This window comes from Asparagus officinalis, chromosome 5 (assembly GCF_001876935.1).
Source record: "Asparagus officinalis chromosome 5, Aspof.V1, whole genome shotgun sequence".
Classification (NCBI taxonomy): Eukaryota; Viridiplantae; Streptophyta; class Magnoliopsida; order Asparagales; family Asparagaceae; genus Asparagus; species Asparagus officinalis.
In genome coordinates, this window is record NC_033798.1 from 121,957,143 (window position 1) to 121,980,466 (window position 23,324).

The following is a 23,324-nucleotide window of genomic DNA, read 5'->3' on the forward strand; positions in this document are numbered from 1 at the left end:
TACCCTCAAAACCATAGTAATTAAAGGTAGCCTACTTTTATCAATGCGGGTGGGGGGTTATATGTTGCTCACTCTAAGTAAAATAGTTGAAGGATCGGTCACTCGCTGCGTTTTTCTTATTTTGCTATGCTATCTCAAGTTTTGATGTGTTACAATCGAAATTTAAATTGGTAAGCACCTCACTTCTGTTAGATGAAAAGGCCTGAAGGGGAACCTAATATGCGACTCCACCTACTCCGTACAAAACACAATTAATCGGTAAACGCAGCGAAAGTAGGTGAACGGCACTCCGCATATTCAAGTCCAATTAAGCTAAAATATAACGGATCACAAAGTTTGTTTCAGCAGATGAACTGGACTTTCGCCAAGGCAAAGGCTCGTTCAACGCGCTCTCCAGCGAGAGCTGTTAAAGGCTGCTTGACTCCTTTTTCGGCCCCTTTTCACTGTTTACAGTAAGTTGAGAGCTGGCAAGCCAGTGCGACTCCGTTACAAAAAATTACAGTTACGTCGAAACAACAGCTGCTTAGGCTGCGACAACTTATCACAGCCTATCCTGTGCATAAATTTCTCCAAAATTTCAGGAATAGAACATGAAGTAGGACAAACATTGTAGACAACAGAAATAGCGCCAAGCAACAAACAAGAGGCTATTGCAAGTTATTTACAGCTGAAGGGTAGAGTCCCTGAAGAAATACTAATATGTTCCTCGATAAACAACAAGAGCGTATATTCAGTGACATCTTAGCCTACCATGGTAAATTGAATAGATTGATTCCGAATGACTATGATATACTCAGACATAACAGATGGATATATGCCCATGAGTACAGGATATAACAAAGCCTTATCCAAGAGAAAGATCCTCAGCTTCTCGAGATGATGCCAACCGATCGGGACATTGAATCTGATCACTCCTCTCTCGTGGAAGGATCCATTCCAGTCAACGGGCTATCAGCGAAATACTCAGGATGCTTTAAGTTCACTCCGTACTGCACAAGGATGAAGAAGAAAGAACCAGCATCAGTTTACTTTTTACGTCAATATCCAAATAAATTCATAAACAACAGATATGTTTGGCTCAGTTGGCAGGATTTTTCAAGTGAAGTCTCAGACTCATTCAAATTTAATGATGATCATGTAAGTCAAATACATAATTCAGTTAAGTTGACCTAAATAGTTTGAATTGCCTAGAAATAAGTTGACCTAAATAGTTTGAATTGCCTAGAAACCGAAAATCATCTATTTTAAAAACCATAACTACAATTGTCAAATAATTATTAAGAACCATCCAGTATGAAGTGGTATTCATCATAGAAGATTAAAAACATAGGAAAACATTACCTTCCTTTTTCCTCACTTCAAGAGCCAAATTTTATCATGCATTAAGGTGAGCAAATCTATGTAGAATATACAGCCTTGAAAAGTAAATGACCATTTGTGTTTTCAATTACCTCACGTAGAGCCTTAGAAAGATCATCCATTGTCAAAACAAGACGCTTCTCCTGCAGAATTATGAACTCAGTCTTTACATGTACATAATGACAAAGATCATTTTGTCAGAATATAGAAAAATTACTACCTTTGGCTGCTTGCTCTTATCCTTGACTGGTGCAGCGGTCCTTGCCTTGCAATGCCTTAAAACGAAATAAAATAGAGAGAAAGGTCATTAGCAGAATTACCAGATTTTGATATTTAACTCCCGACTTCTGTGAAATAGCAGGTCGTCGATCGAGGCAATAGCCTTCTGAAAATAAAGTTTTACTGGGAAACCTCCCTTTTTACCTATTCACCCATCCCAATCAACCTCCAACAAAGTGCATGTACAGACACAGACAGTGACAGTTAACAGGCAATGAAGGTGCAACGGGAGTGTCCTAACCTCCTAGGTGCTTGTTATAAAGCTTTGCACGAGAATAGCAGTTTTTATAATAAAAAAATAATAGCAAAGTTAAACCCCTGAAATGTGATATGGATAAGCTGATATGGATAAACTAATAATTAAAATTACTTGGTTTCTCTTTCATCTTGAAATGGGAAAATCAGAGATTACTATAAAGGCAAGCAAATAAGCTGAACCAACTCAAAAGCAGATGCAGAATGAGATATGCGACTGGTCATTATTTTTAAAAATTAATAGCTCACCCAACTGGCTCGCAAAGTCCCTAGTGGAGGTAAAGATGTATATCACTAATCTATGTTATTTCACACAAGTAACTCTGGGAATAAACAACATAGTTCGAACATCAGATATTAATAACAATTGCTTGTATAGAAAGATGCAAGAGGAAAAAAATTAAACATGTACTTTTAATATTTTCAACAGGAAATAATAGTAAAACCAGGAGTTAATGAGGTCAAACATACTGGAGAGCATCACTTGCAACTTCTGAAATGAACTTCTGAGCAGCTACAGCTACGAGCCTTGTTCTGCCATAAGTCAGAACATATAATAATTATGATTGCAGCTCACAAAAGGTTATGACCAAACTTGAAACAAATCCATATGCATAATCGACAACAAGGTACGCCATAATGGTTACATGGTAACAACTATACACTATTCTAAACAATGAATTCCAACAATACAAGGGAACGCACGACCATCAACTTTCAGGTTTGCTAGTATGAAAGCAGGGGGGAGAGGCGGCGGAGCTATATAGAGGCAAAAGGGTCCACGACCCCCTTTGAAAAAATTGGAACTATAGAGTTAACATTCGGGGTAATTTGATATAATTAAATTTTAGAGGATAAAATGCAAAAATCTATCTCTAAATGATGCAGAACTAAACTTCAAAAAACTTGGGGTTGAATTTGTATTTAATCTTAGAAAGCAATCAATGGTTTACTTATTACTTTCTTAGGATTCTTATTGCAACTAAGACAGGAAAAAGATGGTGAATAGCACCATATCGTGTTTGCTGTTTTGGGAAAATATTTAGATAAGTTTTATCTTTAAGTGGTGAGAAAAGGAGAGGATTCACGTGAGGGGTAAACAGCTGAGAGGTTGGAATAAAGGCTTACATATGAGATATTTTTCTATTTATTTTCCTTGGATGTGGACATGGCTACATTTCAATTTAGGGTAACAACAATACAAACAGAAAATAACGACCTTACATCTTGGTTGAAGGGTGGCTGATAGTGCTTAGATGAATTGAATGGTTAGAATCTAAGATAAAAAGAATAAATAAATAAAACTAAGATAAAAGAACAAAAATCATAGATTAGTTAGACCGGATACACTCAAAAACATTTACCTTGAAAATAATGATTTCACATCTTCTCAAATCACATCATCACCACAATAGAAAATCTCATGCTAAATTTCTCAGCTTTATTCATAAATCTTCCTCATAGTTTCTAATTACAATGAAAAAGCATAACTCATATGTATATATGGTTAAAACTTATCTCTAATAAAATTCAAAATGGAAATAAACATCTAATAATACTGTGATTCAAAATAAAAATAACTCTGTCCTAGAACTAAATCTAAATTAAACAATTAAACTTTAAAAATTATATCTAACTAATAGATAAACTCAAATCTAAATTCTAAGAAGCAAAAAATTTAAATCTCTAATTAACAACTCTGTCTATTATTATTCTAAACACTACATTATAATTTAATATGATTTTGGTTTGTTATACAACTATTTTAGATACTAGTCAGTTGTGTTTTCTTATCATGTTTAATTATAAGTTATTTTGGACCCCCTTCCCAAAATTCTTGGCTCTGCCACTGTATGAAAGTATGAAACAAGCCTCTCAGATCTTGTTTAGAAACAAAGAAGCCCACCAAACTTATAACATTTGGACATGATGCAGCTTTGGCTTGTGACAGTTACTATAGTTAGCTTTTAATGCAAAAGCATGCATGATTGGTCATATTAATACCTTTAACAACCGACGTGGTATCATAGTATATTATAGTTCCCATGCTAGGCCACTAAGCTTAATAAATTAAGCATTTCTCTTTTCTTGCTAAAGTATGCACCACACTTCACAAGTTCACCTAATGACTAATATGGGTACATTTCTAAAATTAAATAGGTGAGAATGTATATGCTACTATTTTTTTTCCGTAGAAACACATTTCAATTGATACATTACCTAAGAGGGGTAGTATGCTATATTACCGAAGTGAATAAGAAAAAAACTAAACTAATTTGATAATTGATAGATAATCAACTCTCTTCTGGTTATGAAAGAGAAAATAAATGGTATACAGAAAAGAAGAAGAAAGAAGTATCATTTGTGATATTATTTTGTTTCCACCACACTGAACTTAGCATTGTTACTACCACCTGTCTTCTTAATTCTTTTGTCCCTTTCTCCTCTCACTTTCTTCTTCATATTATCTTTTTATTATTTCGCTTCTAATTCTCTTTCCTATAGGGAAAGGGAGAGCCCCAATTGGTACAAAAAAACCCCAACCCACAACCCACAAGGGTTATCCTGCGCCTGGAAGAAGAAGTAGGAAAAGGAAAAAATATAGTGATAGTTTTATTCTCCGTCGCCATAAATAGGAATATTGAAAATCTCATTTTTTTGAATTTGAAATAATGTGATGGAAGAAGAAGTAGGAAAAGGAAAAAACATAGTGATAGTTTTATTCTTCCTTTTCTTGCTTCTATTTCCCATCAGTTCCTGTCTAGTTTTCCATTATTCTTCACGTCCATTGTCCCCACCCTTTTCTCGATAACAACACTTTCATATATTTCCTATAGCTGTTGACTGTTCTAAACCATCATTTTAATAATATCTACAACCATCAACTTCTTCTAATCCTTTATCTATTTCAAATCTACTACGCCAAATCATTAGCAGAATACACCTAAATTTTCTATCATTTAATCAAGTAACAACAATCACAGTACAAATCCATATTAAACCTCACTCTTGACGCGTCAATAATGCTTCTATCCACCAAGACAAAACAAACGAATCCCTTTCTCCAGTAAAACTTCCCTAAAATTCTCCAAGTAAACCAAGTCTAATGCTCTAACAATCATCCATAACATACACAATTAGCCTTTTCTTTACCAATCAAAGAGTGTTCATTCTACAACATGCTGGCTTGCCTAGTCCCCTTTCATCTCTAACATCAAGTTGACAAGAAATGCATGTTTTCCTATTATCAGTGCAATTTCATTTCCCCTACATGAGCTACGGTTACTCCCTAGGAGAACACCACTACTTCCAATAATTGCAAATTTCCAACAAAAATCGCCGCCACTGGTTTCTATACGAAGTTAGGATCAGAAATCAAAACCCTAAAAATGAAACCGAAAGAATCACGGTACCTACAATCTTAGATCGGGGCACTGGAATCCGCTCTTCGCCAAGTAATGCTCCACTAATTCATCCGGAATCTGCACCAAACCGTAAACCCTAAAATCGCAAAGAAAAGCAAAATTGCTTTTTTTTAAAAAAGGGAGAAAATGAACGGAAAGTTGTACGGTCGGAGTGTAGTCCATTAGAGAAGAGAGGAACTCGGTGAGTGCTGCCTCATCATCGTGCCTCGGTTCGCTCGATGACGATGAATTCATCCTCCGCCTCCTCCTCCCTTTGGGCCACTTTTGCTCATAAAGGATCTGGATTTTAGATCGGGTTGAGTCCGTATAGTTAGAATCCGATCCAACAGGTCGACGATCAGGAGTTAATGAGCGGGCCGTTCGTATTGGGCTACAGGCCATTTAATGCTCTTTATAATTTTAAAAAAAAACTGAACTTTGGACAATAATCAGATAACCTCACATAACTTTCAATATATCAGACAAATCCCCTTAAGCTTAAGCCATAAATTTCAGTGGAATAAAATCCCCAGCGTAGTTTTTCTCACTCGGGTGCATACTTGCGGATAATGTTCTCCAGGGGTTTTCCTTAAAAATAAAATCTTCAAATTGTAGGAGGCTTTTTGAAGAAGGATTTTCTGATCTTCTACAATTTATGGGAGTATAACTGATAACAGTCCAAAGTTAGAGGGGGTCCTCTGATATTTAACATTTTGAGTTTATCAGACCAAATTAAGGATTGTATGGCTCTTGCAATTGCGGCTGTAATGCTTGTGTCACATTTATTACATAGACTCACGGTTATAGTTTCTTTGCAAATTAGGGGTTTCCTTAGCTGAATATGGTTTCGATCGAGTTGAAATTGTGATGACGATATGGATACGTACGATTAATCTATGATCATAACTCTTTTGAAGTAACATCGTACTAAATCATTCAATAATTATTGGAATTGTAAAAAACCCCAATAATTTTCGCGTTTTGCAGCGTTAGGTTACTATTAGTCTTGGTGGCACATTCAAATAATAAATACGAACTAATGCTTTCATAGTGGTTACACGCTAATTAAACGTGGAAACTCATTGAAAGTTTTCTGCAATTCTAAATAGTTGTTGGGAGAGTAGTGTGAGTTTAGAAGCTGTTGGGTTTTTGCTGCAAAATGTTGGAAGTTCTTGGGAGTTCAGCGTAATTTTTAAAAGGATAAATTTTTGAAATAGGCCCGTTTGGGCCATTTGTCAATTTATTTCTCAAAATCGACCCGTTGAATCTACTTATAAAAATCAACCTAGTTTCGGTAATGCCGACATAATCGGCTAAAATGGGTTCGATTAAAAAAATAATAAAGTTTACTAATCAGATGGGGTTCACAACCTCGTATAATTAGGGAAAACCAAATTAAGTTCTTAAATATAAATGGATTTTCAAGAAACCGTGTATAAAAAAGAGAACAAAACATGATATAATTCAAAATAGTCGGGATTGTCAACCACTTTTATTTTGAACGTAGTTAAAAAATAGAAGAGGTTCATAACTCCAACTATTGTGATCTTTGTTCAAGATAGACGGTGATCTTTGTTCAAGATAGACGGTTTCACCGAGCTCGTCCATGTTTATGATCATCTAAATAGACGGGCCTAACCAAACTTGACTAATTAGAAAACATTATTATTATTGTTATTTTTAATGGACCTGGTTTCAACCAGGTGGAATTTTACAAATTTGACTGAAGTGAGTCGAATTTTGAGAACAAATTGCAAAATTGGTCTAGTTAAAAAATTTGTCCGTTTCAAAAATAAGGTGTAATGGCCCCCGTCTTTTATTACTATGTTTGGGTCCTAGTCTCGCTGTATAAACCTCATTGCACGTGGGCTTTAAATATCATTTCTTTTTTTGGTGCGTTTAAATATCATTTCTTTCCTACTTAAAAAATTGCATCTTGTCCTGTGTCTGTGAGTCTCGTATTCAGTCAATAATACTGAGCAATCACCAACCAGAGCTCAATCCAAGCCAAATATTCTCTGATTTCTTTCTGATTAGAGAGAGATAGCATGGCCAAATTATTGCCACCAAACGGTAAACACCTTTCCCCTGCTTGTATTTTACATTTCTTGGTTGATCTGCTTGATGCATGTTTTTCTTGATTGTTGTGACTTTTGATTCATGGGTAAATTTGGGTGAATTTGAAATTTTGGTTGAGGGGTGAAACCCTGTGATGTACCAAGATTTGAGAATCCCGTCTTTGGCGAGTTGAATCGAGGGTTATTGATCAGGTTATATGTAGAGCTAGACGTGAACTCATTTTTACATTTTACATGTAAAACTAACAGCAACTTGAGCGTGTGATAAGTTTTGAATAATCAAAATAAATGAAGGTTTTGGGGGGCGGTGATAATCATCTGAATAAGCCCAACTTTTGCTAATATGGTGCCTTTGTAGGATCTGATCTAATCACAATAAAACACTAGGAGGGTTGAGTAGTGTTCTTTTAAAAATTAATACAAAGAAGATTATAATTTGTAAAGAAATAGCACAATCACAGAAAATAACAATCACAAACACAGAATTTTATACTGATTCCACCTCCCATGTGTACATCCAGTCCCCAAGCAAATCCTGCTTGAGAGTTCAACTATGATTTTGAAAAAACTTACAAAATCAAAACATCAAACCTGACCAATTTGCAAGTCCCTGCAAATTGCACCCAATCTCTTCACCAAGAGATTACACCTCTCACACCTGAGAGAACACTTGTCTTGATACAACTTGATTCCTATAAGCCTTGATAGTATTGTGATGTGTAACAGTGGTTAGGAACGTTTTTAATCTCTGAAAAATTGCCTAACTTGAGTGTATATTGAATGAGGATCAAAGGCGAAATCAGGAAATGATTTATCTCAACACTTAGTGAAAATCTGGAATTTTTTTTAAAGATGCACAAAACTTGAATCTTGTATCTAGGAATTCGTTACCCAAAATTCTGAACATGTATCATATTTATAGCCTTGAAAAGATAGGTTTTCAAACCTTAAAAACGTACACAAAACAGCTATAAACTGTCATTAATTTGAATTTTAAAATGTCAGAAAACTATCTTAGTAGTCAACTAATTGTTGTTGTAGTCGACTACTCTGAGTTCAACAAACTTCAGAAAACTCAGAATTTTCCTTAGTTGTCGACTATTATTGTTATTAGTCGACTACTCTGTAAAACAAAAAGTCTGGAATTCAAAATTCGAAGTTGAGTAGTCGACTATAATCCTTAGTAGTCAACTACTCTGTATTTTTACAGAAATTTATATTTTGATCTAAGACTTCAGTAGTCGACTATTAATCTAATTAGTCGACTACTAAGGGTTGAAAATGTCATGTATGAAATATTTTTAGACTCAATGATTAACTAAATACTCTAATGGTTAACATAGGGGATTTCTATTGTTAACCAACACACTAAGCCTGTGTTAGTATGTTCTACTCTCTATGTGTGTGTATGTGTGAGTGATCAAGGCTTGTACAAAAATTCTAAGTAAAGAAAATATAAAAAATTACATTGATATATATGCTCTTCATCTTCTTTACTTCTTGATACCTTGAACTCATCTTGTACTTTGTTCATGTTGATAACTACATTGAAATGTTAGTACATACACATAATAATTCACATTATGAATAAATTATTATCATTAAAATTTTATCATGAGGACATGATATCCAACATTCTCCCTCTTTTTGATGATGACAAACAATTTATGCATATGTAAGTATATTTAAAAAAATAAACATTAATAAACAAATATACTTACCCCCCTGCATAAAAGCATATTAGAGTTTACAATTCATATTTTTGAGTCTATATAACATAATTCAGATACCATTCTCTCCATTTGTCATTAACAAAAAGAAATACACATCTATTCTAAGCATGTCATAATTTCCTCTTCATGAGCTAACACTTCAAAAAGATCTTCCAAATTGTGAACATAGTCTAAGCATGTCATAATTTCCTCTTCATGAGCTAACACTTCAAAAAGATCTTCCAAATTGTGAACATAGTCCATCACTTCACCCATCTCAAAAAGATCTTCCAAATTGTGAACATAGTCCATCACTTCACCCATCCATATGGGTAGGCAAAGACTTACCATAAATATTAAAATTTCGACAATTTCCATCTTCACAATCTGTTTATAATAAAAGTATCTCATGAACACAAAATATAAAATATACACCTAGTAATCATGATTAAAAGAAGCACAAATTCATACATAGTCTTAAGCAACATAAACATAGTAGCAACATACGACATATACGACATATTACACAAGTCTTAAAGCAAATAACTAACACAATTTTTGACACATAAACTTAAACAAACCAAGTTAACACATAGTTTTTAATACAAACATGAAACTAAGCCAAACACTACATGATGCATGTATGGTCCTCTAACATGAAGGTCCTCGAGGAGGTGGATGTCTTTGGAAAAATGCATTGAGCTTCATATCCAAGTTATTAAATTTCTTAATTAACTCCTCCTGATTACTGATGATATAATTGTTCTGGAAATAAAGATCTCGCTGACCAGTCTCTAACTCAAGGATGCGTGCAGACAATGTGTTATATTGCACATCCGAGAAGCAAGAAGGTTCTGATCGCATTTGAGGTGGTTGTTGGCTAGAAGAAGGGCCTTCATGACTTGAGGATTATGGAATATCTTGTGGAATTTGTTCTTGAGGAGGTTTGGGCTCATCTTGGTGATGTTGATCATGAAGTTCAAATTAGTTAACTTCATCCTAGTTAGGGCATTAGAGTCAAAGAACTCAATGGAACGAACGACAGAATTTTCTGACTCAAGATCAACTTGAAATTTATCAAAGACCTTTGTTAAAAAGCATCATAAGAAAGAAATCCTTTTGGTATAATCAAGAGATTGTCATAATAAACTTCAACCCAATTAACTTGGATATTCTCCATTATAGCATATAAGGCTTTTGCTAAATCTAGGGAAAAAAACTGCCCGTTTTTGGAAACATATTATAAGCTAAGATTCGAACAATGAAACGAGGAATTGGACGAAGTTTATTTGAATTATTCAAAGGTTTACCATAACCCGGAAGAAAAATACGATTGGATAGCAAATTTGCATCATTCATTTTGATTGATCTAAGAGATACACCTTTGAAGGGAATGCTAATTTTTTTTTACAATTGACTTAGAAGTCAATTCAATTTCTTTCCCTTTCACAATGTAGTTAATTTTTCAGTTCCGCTAACAGTTCCTACACGAGTGATATTTGTGAAGAACAGTTGAACTAAAAAAGGATAAGTGGTTTTTTATTTTCAGATGAGAATAATTCAAGCAATCCCACATTTTTAAAGTATTAACTAAAGTTCCAAGGGATGAAATCATCAAATTTCACAAAACGTCCTGGAAGAATTTCAAATGTAGATATATTGTTAAATTCTTCAAGTAAATCAGGATTTTTTAAATAGACAATGATTTCATCATTAACACTTGTATGAACTTGCTTAGCCTTCTTTGCTCTAGACATGATAATTCAGAAAAGAACAAGAACTAGTAAAGATCAAGTTGAAGAACTTACCAAACTGATGATAACCCTAGAAATACACGTAGTAGTCGACCAATAATGGTTGTAGTCGACTACAAGAACTAAAATACTGAAGAAAACAAAGAACTTGATGGAAATTTTTGGAGAAAATGAAAGATTGATGATGCCCTAACCTGGATTCGGTGAGTTATGAAGTGGGGAAGAAGAGGGATCGGTTTATGGAGTGTGAGAGAGTGGGTAGTTTAGGATTTAGGGTAGTTTTTGTAGCTTAAAAAATATATGGTCAAAATTAGATCAAAAAATAAAATGAAAGGTTGAGATTTAATCTTAATGAAATTTGATATATGGTCTTGATTCATCTGGTAAAAGATGAATGGTTGAGATCAAAACAACTCAAGTTTATCGGGTATTGGATTTTGGGTTTGGTAAATAAAAGATCCAATATGTCAAAACTAAGGTTAAATGAAAATGCAGGTTTTGTAGTCGACTAATAGAGAAATTAGTCGACTATACTATAAACGATAGAATTTTTTTTCTGTTTTTGGTTCTAAGTAGTTGACTACTTTTCTTATTAGTCGACTACTAAAACATTTACAGTGTTGTATATATGCAATGTTTGTGCATGTAGTCGACTACTAGTGAGATTAGTCGACTATAAAGGCTGAATATGTATATGTAATGATTTTAAAACTTAATTTAAATCTTCTAAAGAACATATACCTAATTCTCTTCTTAATTTAACATATATATATATATATATATATATATATATATATATATATATAGAAATATATATATATGAGATTAATGGTATCCTTGTCATAGGAGGTGATTTCTCCTATGACGCCTCTAAAATCACATGATTGAGCGAAATTGTGGATGATCCGCTCATTGAACTTGATCTACATATTTCTAAACCCCAACACATCAAGTTTGGGTGAACCCGTCGTCTTACGACCCATCATCACTCGTATCAATTTTAACGGTTTTGAATGAATATAGGAATTTCACATGCTCGAGGAGAGTCCAAACGACACCGGATTCACCCCAAACTTGGTGTGTTGGGGTTTTAGAATATGTAGATCAAGTTCAACGGAACGGATCATCCATAATGTCGCTCAATCATGTGATTTTAGAGGTGTCAAGGAGGAAATCCCCTCCTATGACAAGGATACCCATTAATCTCTCTCTCTCTCTCTCTCTATATATATATATATATATATATATATATATATATATATATTATAAAGATTTTGTTAATATATCAGTAATTTGTTTATTGGTTGAAATAAAATCTAAAGAAACAACACCTTTTAGCACATTATCACGAAAAAATGATATCTTATGTCAATATGTTTTGTACGTGAATGTTGAATAGGATTTTTAGATAAATTAATAACACTAGTATTGTCAAATATTATGGATGATGTGGGACAAATTAAACCATAATCAAATAATGTTTGTTTCATCCATAAAACTTGAGCACATGCAAGACTAACAGTAATATATTCTGCTTCAGTAGTTGATAATGATACTAAATTTTACTTTTATTAAACCAAGATACAAGTGAATGTCCAAGAAAGTGACATGTACCACTTGTACTTTTTCTATCAGATTTACATTCGACAAAATCAACATCACTATATGATAATAAATCAAATGTGCTATTCTTAGGATAAAATAAATCATAATCTGTAGTGTTTTTAAGATATCTAAAAATTCTTTTCATAACTTTAAGGTGTGATTCTTTAGAATTAGACTGAAATCTAGCACATAAACATACACTAAATATAATATCAGGTCTACTTACAGTAATGTAAAGAAGTGATCCAATCATACATCAATATAGCTTTTGATCAACATTCTTACCATTTTTATCTTTGTCAAGTGATGTAGTTATACTTATTGGTGTTGGTTTGCTTATTATATTTTCCATACTAAAGGGTTTGAGTAATTCTTTAGGATACTTGCATTGGTTGATGAAAATTTCTTCATTTATTTGTTTGATTTGTAGTCCAAGGAAGAAATTAAGTTCACCCATGTGACTCATTTTAAATTCATCATGCATAGTTTTAGTAATCTCTTGACAAAGATTATCGTTAGTAGAACCAAATATTATATCATCTACATATATTTGAATTAATAGTATATCTTTATTTATTTTTATCGTTAGTAGAACCAAATATTATATCATCTACATATATTTGAATTAATAGTATATCTTTATTTATTTTTTTTATAAAAAGTGTAGAATTTTATATCATCTACATATATTTGAATTAATAGTATATCTTTATTTATTTTTTTTATAAAAAGTGTAGAATTAACTTTTCTAATTTCAAAACTTGAAGTTAAAAGAAAATTCTTTAATCTATCATACCAAGCACGAGGTGTTTGTTTAAGACCATATAATGCTTTCTTAAGTTTGAAAACATGGTTTGAAAAACTTTTATTTTCAAAACCTGAAGGTTATTCTACAAAAACTTCTTCTTTAATAAAACCATTTAAAAAAACACTTTTAACATCCATTTGATGTAGTTTAAAATTCATAAAACATGCAAATGCAAATAAAATTCTTATAGATTCTAAACGTGCAACTGGTGCATAGGTTTCATCATAATCAATACATTCTTCTTGATTATATCCTTGTGCAACTAATCTAGTTTTGTTTCTAACAACTTGTCCAGATTCATCTAATTTATTTCTAAATATCCATTTGGTTCTAATAATGGACTTATCTTGTGGTCTAGGTATAAGATCCCAAACATTATTTCTTGTAAATTGATTTAGTTCATCTTACATAGCAATTATCCAAAAATCATCAAGTAAAACTTCTTTTATATTTTTAGGTTCAATAATAGAAATAAAAACAACATGAGCAACCAAATTAAAATGAGATCTAGTAATGACTTTATCAGAAATATTACCAATAACCAAATCATGTGGATGATTTTTAACTTCTACAAAATCCTTTGGTAAATCATTTTATAAATTATCATCTTTTGAAACATCTAGCATTGGAGTATCATGAATAGAATCAATTAAATCATCATCATTATTTAAAACAGTAGGTGTTTTTGTAAAATTCTCACCAAAAGAAACATGCATAGATTTTTCAATGACTAAGGTTCTTTTGTTATATATTCTATAAGCTTTGCTATGGTTAGAATATCCAACAAATATTCCTTCGTCACACTTAGAATTAAATTTTTCCAAGTTATCTTTTGTGTTTATAATAAAGCATTTACAACAAAAAACTTTAAAATAAGAAAGTTTAGGAATTTTATCATAAAACAACTCATAAGGTATTTCTTTAAAATAGGTCTTAATAAAATTTTATTTTGAACATAACATGCTGTAGAGACAGCTTCTGTCCAAAAATACTTTAGTAGGTTACTATCACACAACATGGTTCTAGCACATTCTTATAAAGTTCTATTCTTCCTTTCTACAACTCCATTTTGTGGAGCCGCTCGAGGAAAAGAAAAAGTGTGAAAAATATCACTTTTATCACAAAAATTTACAAAAAGTTTATTTTTAAATTCTCCTCCATGATCACTACGAATAGTAATAATAGAAAGAGACTTTTGTTTTTGAATTCTTTTGCAAAAGATAGAAAACTCATTAAAAGCATCAATTTTATGTTTAAGAAATATTACCCATGTAAATCTTGAAAAATCATCAACAAGTACAAATGCATATCTGCTTCCATTTAATGATGTAACTCTAGAAGGACCAAAAAGGTCAATATGAATTAATTCTAGTGGTTTACTTATAGAAATTACATCTTTAGATTTAAAAGATGATTTATGCATTTTTCCTTGTTGATATGCATCACAAAAATTATCTTTATAAGAAAGCTTAGGTAAATCTTTAACAGAATCATTCTTAGAAATTTTATAAATATGTTTAAAGTTAACATGACCAAAACGTTTATGCCATAAAATAGAATCATTAGAAGATGCAAGAAGGCAATGTTCATTAGAAATGTTATTCATAGATAAAACATATAGATTATTTTTTCTATGTCCTTTAAATAATATAGTAATCATATCAATATCATAAATTAAACAAGATTCTTTTTTAAAAATAATTTTAAAACCTTTATCACAAAGTTTACTTATACTAAGTAAATTATGTTTAAGACCATCAAGTAATAAAACATTATCAATAATAGGTTTATTTGGATTACCGACAATTCCAATACCGATGACCTTCTCTTTGTTGTTATCTCCAAAAGTGACGGTACCACCATTATTATTTTAACAAGATGACAGCAATTGTATATTATCGGTTATATGTTTAGAGCAACCGCTATCCAAAATCCACCTGTTTTTCTTAGGTACCTGAAATGATAAACATTTATAAATTTGGTACTCATGCTATATTGGGTCCATAGAATTAGCCTTTAGGAAACCAAACCCATGAAGAGTTTGATTTACCTAAATAATTCTTTGATAAACAAACATTTTTAATAAAATCAGAAATATAACACTTTTTCTTTAAAGGAGTTAATTCCTTAGGAATCCAAATAGATAAGTAGTATTGAATCTTTTGGTGAAGAGATTGGGTGCAATTTGCAAGGACTTGCAAATTGGTCAGGTTTAATGTTTTGATTTTGTAAGTTTTTTCAAAATCATAGTGGAACTCTCAAGCGGGATTTGCTTGGGGACTGGATGTACACCTGAGAGGTAAAACCAGTATAAAATTCTGTATTTGTGATTGTTATTTTCTATGATTGTGCTATTTCTTTGCAAATTATAATCTTTTTTGCATTAATTTTTAAAAAACACTATTCACCCCCCTCTAGTGTTTTATTGTGATTAGATCAGATCCTACATTTGGTATCAGAGTAAGGTTGAAGAAATGACATCAACGTCGGATTCAACTTTAAAATTTAAGGACATTCTACAAATCGTCCACCAATGTTCGATGGACTAAACTACAATTATTAGAAGTATCGGATAAGGATTTATCTCCAATCAATTGGCTATGAACTTTGGAACTTTGTGAAAACAAAATATGAGAAGCCAACCACTCCTTTCACGGAATGGACTACATCTCAAAGGAACAATGCAAATTAGGATTCTAAACCAATGAATGCATTATTTTGTGCTCTTGACAAGAATAAGTTCAATAGGGTGTCAACGGTCACATCCGCATATGATATTTGACACACACTCGTTGTAACTCATAAAGGTACAAGTAAGGTTAAAGAATCTAAAATTTTTATTTTTGCACATAGATTCGAATTATTCAGAATGAAGGAAAGCGAGACCATTAGAGAGATGTTTACAAGATTCACCGATATCACAAATTCTCTCATCGATCTTAGAAAAGAATTCACTCAAGTGGAGATGGTGCGGAAGATACTTTGTTCACTTACTCCACAATGGGAAAAAAAGTTACCGCTATAGAAACAAATGACTTATCAACTCTTAAAAGACAAAAGGTTTGTGTTTTCATATCAAAAAGAATCTCAAAAGACAAAAGGTTTGTGTTTTCATGTTAACAAAAATATTTCTAAGAAAACCATTTTCTGTAAAACCAACTTCTAAATTGCATGAACATAATGTTAAAGATAATATTTTATGTGAAAAAAATCAAAATATTTATCTATTTGGGTACCTAAAGATACTTGTTAAATGAAAGAGATGATTATATTTCAAGTTTTAAGAAAATTATTTGCAATTCAAAGAATTATACTTATGTTAATAAATGAAAACCAAATTTCAAGTGGATTTGGATTTCTAAGGGTTAATCCTTTTGAATATAATATAAAAGGGTACAAAAATGCTTAATGTTTTTATTAAGGTACCCGCTAGAATTATGTTTATTTCTTTTTGCTAATGATAAAGGGGGAGTTATATAAAAAATTTTAAATTTTTTACTAATGCTTTGATGCAGGGAGAGTAAAAGATTTTATTTAATGATTTTATGCAGGGGGATTAAAATTTTTATATCTTAATAACATATATTTATCATCATCAAAAATGAGGAGAATGTTAGGAATTTTGACCCCAAGATTAGTTTGTTTTGATGATAACAAATATTATATATTGTGTGTATTATGTGCTAACATTTATTTTACAGTATTAGAGCTATATCAACAATTATATTCAAAGAGATACTCAAGACATAGATGAGTTCAAGACAAAATAAAGCAAAGAAGAAGATATACCTTATTGTTAAAATGTAATTTTATATTTTCTTTGCTTAGAAATTTATACAAGCCTTGATCACTCACACACATGCACACACATAGTATTAGAACATACTAACACATGCTTAGTGTATTGGTTAACAATAGAAATTTTCTATGTTAGCCATTAGAGTTTATAGATATTGAGTGAGTCTTAAAATATTTTATTTATATCCCTTAGCAGTTCGAATCTGGAAATACTCAAAAGACCAAAGTTGTAGGTCTCTTCAATAGCTTTCCAACAAATCTTAAATCACCTCATTCTGAGGTCAGATGAGAAAGTTATAGACAAAATACTAAAAATAAAATTCCAGAATCTGTGAATTTATAGTGTAGTCGACTATTATGCCTTGTAGTCGACTACTAAGCAATTTTGTGACTTCACAGAGTCTGTTTAGACTCAGTGTAGTCGACTACTATGACTTGTAGTCGACTATAGATGTAGTTTTTCTAAATTTCAGGTTTTGAATAAGTGATTGTTTATAGCTGTTTTGTGGACGTTAATTGAGTTTAAAATTATGTCTTTTCAGAGGCTACAAATAGGTTTAAACATCAGAAAACAAGCACCAAGTTTTGTACTTGTAAGATTCACATATTGTGCAAATTAACTCTTTAAACTTTTAACTTTTCGATCTGTTTTTCCATAAAAGAGAGTTTCTGATGTTGCCTTTGTTTAATCATTCTTAGAGCTTGTTTAAGCAATATTCAGAGAGTTAAAAAGATTGATAAGCCACTGTTACACGTTCACATCCACATCAAGGTTTATAGGATTGGAATTGTACATTGCTTCAAAAGGTTCTCTCGGTTTATGAGAGGGGTTGATCTCTTGATTTAGAGGTCGGTTTACAATTAGTATGGTGTTGTCAATTGGGTTTGCAATTTGCATGGTCTTGCAAATTGGTTAGGCTTGCTTTTGATTTTGTAAGGTTTCAAAATCATAGTGGAAACTCTCAAGCGGGATTTACTTGGGGACTGGATATACATCGGGGAGGTGGAACCACTATACATGCTTGTGTTTGTGATGTTCACTTTCTGAGATTGCCATTCTTTCTTTGCAATTTATAATCTACTCATGCTTGTGTTTGTGATGTTCACTTTCTGAGATTGCCATTCTTTCTTTGCAATTTATAATCTACTTTGCAAACTCACCCTCTAATTCTTTCTTTGCAATTTATAATCTACTTTGCAAACTCACCCTCTAGTGTTTAAGTATAAAGCTTCCGCAAATTTTTATAAGAGCACACTCTATTCTTAAGGGTCGCGATCCTACACTTGGTATACATAAGCAAAATCAGACCCTACAGCCTTGTTTATCATTTGTTTGGGAGCCTATTTCAACAAATATCATCTTTCTTTTAGACAAGTTAGTATAAAGTTTACACCTACTTCTGAACTCTCAAGTCCTGCTATTATAACAGCATGAGGTCTGTGTTTAGTTTTGTTCTGTCTACTGATCTGAAATAAGGTTTCTTCAAGTTAATATCTCTAAATGAGCAGTTGAGCAATCTTGTTTCGAGAAACTTGAGTCGAAAGTTCAAGAGGTTGCCTTATTACTTTCCACTTTTACTGACTATAGAATTTGATGAGTTTATTAACTTTCTAGTTTATATTCCATTAACCTGCAAACAAATTGGCATTAGTTTGATGACGTACGAATGCAAATATCTGTCGAAGTCTCATTGACAGAAGTAAATTCCTTTGGATATTTCTTCTTTATAATTGATGTGATGCATAATTTCCTTTTGTTCTTTTAGGTATTGATGAATCATCCCTTGGTCTTAGGCCAAACATAAAGCCAATTATGAATCGAAAATTCCCTTCAAATTACAGACTAAGGACCAAATCAAGTGTCACTGTCAGAAATTCAGTAAACATTCCAAAACAATGGTACAATCTTGTAGCTGATCTCCCCCTGAAACCTCCACCGGCTCTTCATCCGCAGACTCACAAGCCTCTAAAACCTGAAGATCTATCTCCCCTTTTTCCTGATGAATTGATTGCACAAGAGATCACTGATGATCGATATATTGAGATCCCCGATGAAGTCATTGATATCTATGGACTTTGGCGGCCAACGCCATTACTAAGGTTTGTGATCTTATCCAATAATTGTAGAGTGTGTATATAATTTAGGATTTTTTTAATTTTTTTTGGCATATGTGTCCCTGATGGTGTTGTACTACTTATCAGTCCCATTATATTTTATTAGCACATACTCCCCTGGTCCCCTGACAATGTGTCTTTTTAGTTTTGAAAACTTCTGTGTGATCACCTTGTGATCAGAGTCACATATTTACCAGAAACAACACACATTGAGTTAAATACTGATGGGAGAATAACATCATTATAGGCACAGGGGCGTATTTACTAGTAAAATAGAAAATGGGTATTAAGTAGCTCAACTGTCATAATACAGGTATGCATGTGTAAATAGCTCTATAGTTTATAGGTTTTGTTTCGGATATACCTCTGCACTATCACCAAATTGAACTTACCACCCTGTAGTTCTATTGTTGCAGATTGGCTACCTGAGTGAAAATCTTTTGAACCTTTTCGGGGGGTCTATATGCAACAATAGGTTTTCACTCAGGGGTTCAGTTTGCAACAGTAGAACTTGTGTCTGTGTGCAACAATAGAACTTCAGATGTAGTAAGTTCAATTTAGCAATAGTACAGGGCGTCTGTCCGTGATTAACCCTAGTTTATTAGGACTGATCATATCTTTCTAATTGGAATTTAGAGCCAAGCGACTAGAGAAACTACTCGACACTCCTGCAAGAATCTACTACAAATACGAAGGGACAAGCCCCGCTGGATCTCATAAACCCAATACTGCAGTTCCACAGGCCTATTACAACGCTCGTCAAGGAGTTAAAAATGTGGTGACTGAAACTGGTGCTGGCCAATGGGGTAGCTCTTTGGCCTTCGCATCAAGTCTCTTTGGTCTCAATTGTGAAGTAAGCAGATAAGATATCTATCTACAAAAATTTCTGCTCATGAGATTTAAAATAATTTTATATCCAGGTATGGCAAGTTCGTGCATCATACGATCAGAAACCTTATAGGAAACTCATGATGCAAACTTGGGGAGCTAAAGTGCATCCATCACCATCAAATGTAACAGATTCTGGTAGGAAAATACTTGAAATTGATCCTTCAAGCCCGGGAAGTTTAGGAATGGCAATCTCTGAGGCTGTAGAGGTTGCAGTTAAAAATACTGATACCAAGTATTGTTTAGGGAGTGTTTTAAATCATGTACTTCTACACCAAACGATTATCGGCGAGGAGTGTTTAGAACAGTTGGAAGTTATTGGAGAGGTACCAGATGTTATTATTGGTTGTACTGGAGGTGGATCGAATTTTGGGGGGTTAACATTTCCGTTCATTAGAGAGAAAATGAAAGGAAACATTAATCCCGTCATTAGAGCTGTTGAGCCTTCAGCGTGTCCTTCACTTACTAAAGGTGTGTATGCTTATGATTATGGTGATACTGTGGGCATGACACCGTTGATGAAGATGCATACTCTTGGACATGATTTTGTTCCTGATCCAATTCATGCTGGTAAATAAAATCCTTCAAATTGAAAATTTTCATATATTTTCTTCTGAATGGGTTTTTCTATACAAAGTCGTTTGTTTGTGGGGATTAATGTAGGTGGCTTACGTTACCATGGAATGGCCCCGTTGATTTCTCATGTTTATGAGCTAGGTTTTATGGAAGCTCTTGCAATCCCTCAAACTGAATGTTTTCAAGGTATCTTGTTCAAACTTATGCTTATTATTTTTTATTTTTTATTTTTTTATGTTGGCAAAATTACCAATGTTTCTTAATGATAATTCACAGTATACGCTTTAGAAATAGTGCCATTTACCTTTACGTGGGAACTTACTAATGAATTTGAAAGCAATAACCAAGTTCCTATCTTGACTGATGATATTTATCTGGTTCTATGATATCATACAGCAGCACTGATCGTTATACTTAAAATGTGTTTTAAGTGGTGAATTACATGTACTATGGATATGAAGATAATCCTCGTTGCAGTTGCTCGAAGTTCTAATCTGTAATTTTGATGATTTGCAGCTGCCCTCCAATTTGCTCGTACAGAAGGTATAATACCAGCTCCAGAGCCAACTCATGCCATAGCTGCTGCAATTAGAGAAGCGCTGAACTGCAAAGAGACTGGGGAAGAAAAGGTCATTCTTATGGCTATGTGTGGCCATGGTCACTTTGATCTGGCTGCATATGATAAATACTTGCAAGGGAATATGATTGATCTATCGTTTTCTCTGGAGAAGGTAAAAGCATCACTGGCTTCGGTTCCCCATGTCACGCTCTAGAACTGTAAAAAGATTCAGCTACCGGAAGGAAAGATTTGTCATAATTTTTTTTAGCATGTTGAATGTTGTGACGGAAATATTTTCCATTGTTGCTAGCAGTCAAGAGCCATGTTATACTTCGACGAAACTATTAGCATGTTCATTCTGCCTTGCTTTACAGCAAAAAGATAAGAGTCGTCGAGCTTTACTCTGGCATTTTTAAACTACCATACAATGAACATACAATTCAAGTAAGTTGGCAATCTGATACAATCACTTGCCTGAGCACAAAATAAAGATCAGTCTTTTGTCTATAGCGAATGCGCAGAAGTCTGCAAAAGCAATATACATTCGTTTCACAGTGGTATTTCTCTCAAGTCATACATCATCAGATTTGCAGGCAGAGAAGTTTTTACACAATGCCAGTGGCTTGCAACAAAACAACAAATATCTATGACAATAACAAACAATCAGAGAACTGATGCATTGCGTGAATGCAGTGTCATTTTTTTGGGAATATAGTTGCCACATAATAGCCACATTTCCGCATGTACTGTTAGGAAATTAGCAACTAAAACTTTTATTATGGAAAGACTTACAAGTACAAGGAGAAAGAGGAACTCAGTATAGAATCATCCAAAATCTACACAGCAAATTAACAAAAGGACACGCACCTCTATAATAAAGTAGCATTTCAATAAACCTTCAATGTAAGAAAGTAGCATTTCAATAAACCTTCAATGTACACTCCTGTCCGCTAAACCACTAGAACTGTGGAAATAACAATTACCGACCAACCCAGGATTTGCTATCACCACAGAAAAAATAGGTGTTGAAGAGTGAAAGATCGACATCTGGGCTCATGCGAGTTCTGGAAACTGCTTCCTGTCAAGGGTTTAAACGCCAATTTATCTGCATGCATTACCATCACCGCCATCTACGAGGGACAGCATGATAACCGGTTCCAGTTACACGTGGTGCCTAAGTCAATCCATAATGGTTTGGAGCCTGGGTAGATCTATAAGGGTTTGGTGCCTAAGTCAATCCATAATGGTTTGGAGCCTGGGTAGATCTATAAGGGTTTGGTGCCTAAGTCAATCCATAAGGGTTTGGAGCCTGAGTCAAGTCGTGAGGGTTTGGTGCCTAAGTTGATCCATGAGAGCTTGGTGCCTGAGTTGATCCATAAGATTTTGGTGCCTGAGTCGAGCCATAAGGGTTTGGTGCCTGAGTCAAGCCATAAGGGTTGAGTGCCTGAGTCGACCCATAAGTGTTTGGTGCCTGAGTAGATCCATAATGATTTGGTGCCTAAACCGATCCATAAAGATTCGGTCCATAAGGTGCCTGAACTGATCCATACGGATTCAATCCATATCCATAGGGTGATGTTGCCTGAGCCGACCCATAGGGTGAAGCAGTCTGTGTCAACGCTCCGGCAACGTTTCCGCAGGTACTTGAGCTCCCAGAGCTGCTATATTAGCAGCAGCATCTCCAGGACCTCCTTGAGGAGCACCCTTTGAGTTATCATGGCCTGCAGCCACTCTGGCAGCATCATGGCTAGTATTAAGCATAATTAGCAGGACCTTCCCTAGCAGGTGCATCATATCCAGGACGAGTAGGGGCATTTCCAGCTGAACCACCACCAGACAGTGCACATCCCTGTTGTTATTAAGATATTAGTGCAGTACGAGTAAGAATTGGAATATGATGTATAGTTAAAAATAAAGAGGTAAAACAGAGAGCAACTTAACCTGATTGTGTTTGATTTACATCAGGTTTGTACTTCATAGATTTTAGATTTCAACATTATCCTTCAAGTTTTAAGGAAATGAAAAGTGACTCCACTCCACCTCCTTCTCGGCCTCCTAGTTACCATGCAAGAAAATTAAGGTTTTTTTAATAATATTTTTTATTTTATTTTATTTTTATTTTTATTTGTGGGCT

General features: G+C 33.5%; 3 protein-coding genes across 8 annotated transcripts in view; 1 reads left to right on the plus strand and 2 right to left on the minus strand.

Moving 5' to 3' along the window:
• On the minus strand, positions 587-5,632 carry LOC109841027 (transcription initiation factor TFIID subunit 10). The gene is made up of 6 exons (XM_020409878.1): positions 5,463-5,632; positions 5,311-5,375; positions 2,365-2,427; positions 1,580-1,634; positions 1,452-1,502; positions 587-989 (listed from the first exon to the last, which is right to left on the minus strand). The coding sequence occupies exons 1-6, from the start codon at positions 5,550-5,552 to the stop codon at positions 909-911; spliced, it is 405 nt and encodes a 134-aa protein (XP_020265467.1). The 5' UTR covers positions 5,553-5,632; the 3' UTR covers positions 587-908.
• Positions 7,227-21,591, plus strand: LOC109841028 (tryptophan synthase beta chain 2). The gene is made up of 6 exons (XM_020409879.1): positions 7,227-7,370; positions 18,819-19,152; positions 19,804-20,020; positions 20,088-20,625; positions 20,719-20,817; positions 21,148-21,591. Exons 1-6 carry the CDS (start codon positions 7,346-7,348, stop codon positions 21,402-21,404), a joined length of 1,470 nt encoding a protein of 489 aa, XP_020265468.1. The 5' UTR covers positions 7,227-7,345; the 3' UTR covers positions 21,405-21,591.
• Positions 21,948-23,324, minus strand: part of LOC109841029 — a 4,579-nt gene continuing 3,202 nt past the window's right edge. For all 6 annotated transcript variants that reach the window (XR_002247119.1, XR_002247118.1, XM_020409881.1 and 3 more), the window contains one exon: positions 21,948-23,039. Coding sequence is in view for 4 of the 6 variants with exons in the window: in XM_020409881.1 (XP_020265470.1) it covers positions 22,805-23,039 (235 nt within the window). In the remaining 2 variants the exon portion in view is untranslated. The remainder of the gene's footprint in view (positions 23,040-23,324) is intronic.

Coding starts and splice junctions, on each gene's coding strand:
- LOC109841028 (XM_020409879.1), top strand. CDS start 7,346: ATGGCCAAATTATTGCCACCAAACG. Junction 20,021..20,087: donor TCTTTGGTCTCAATTGTGAA/GTAAGCAGATAA, acceptor TTTTATATCCAG/GTATGGCAAGTTCGTGCATC. Junction 20,818..21,147: donor TCAAACTGAATGTTTTCAAG/GTATCTTGTTCA, acceptor GATGATTTGCAG/CTGCCCTCCAATTTGCTCGT.
- LOC109841027 (XM_020409878.1), bottom strand. CDS start 5,552: ATGAATTCATCGTCATCGAGCGAACCGAGGCACGATGATGAGGCAGCA. Junction 1,503..1,579: donor ATAAGAGCAAGCAGCCAAAG/GTAGTAATTTTT, acceptor ATAATTCTGCAG/GAGAAGCGTCTTGTTTTGAC. Junction 990..1,451: donor TTTCTAAGGCTCTACGTGAG/GTAATTGAAAAC, acceptor ATCCTTGTGCAG/TACGGAGTGAACTTAAAGCA.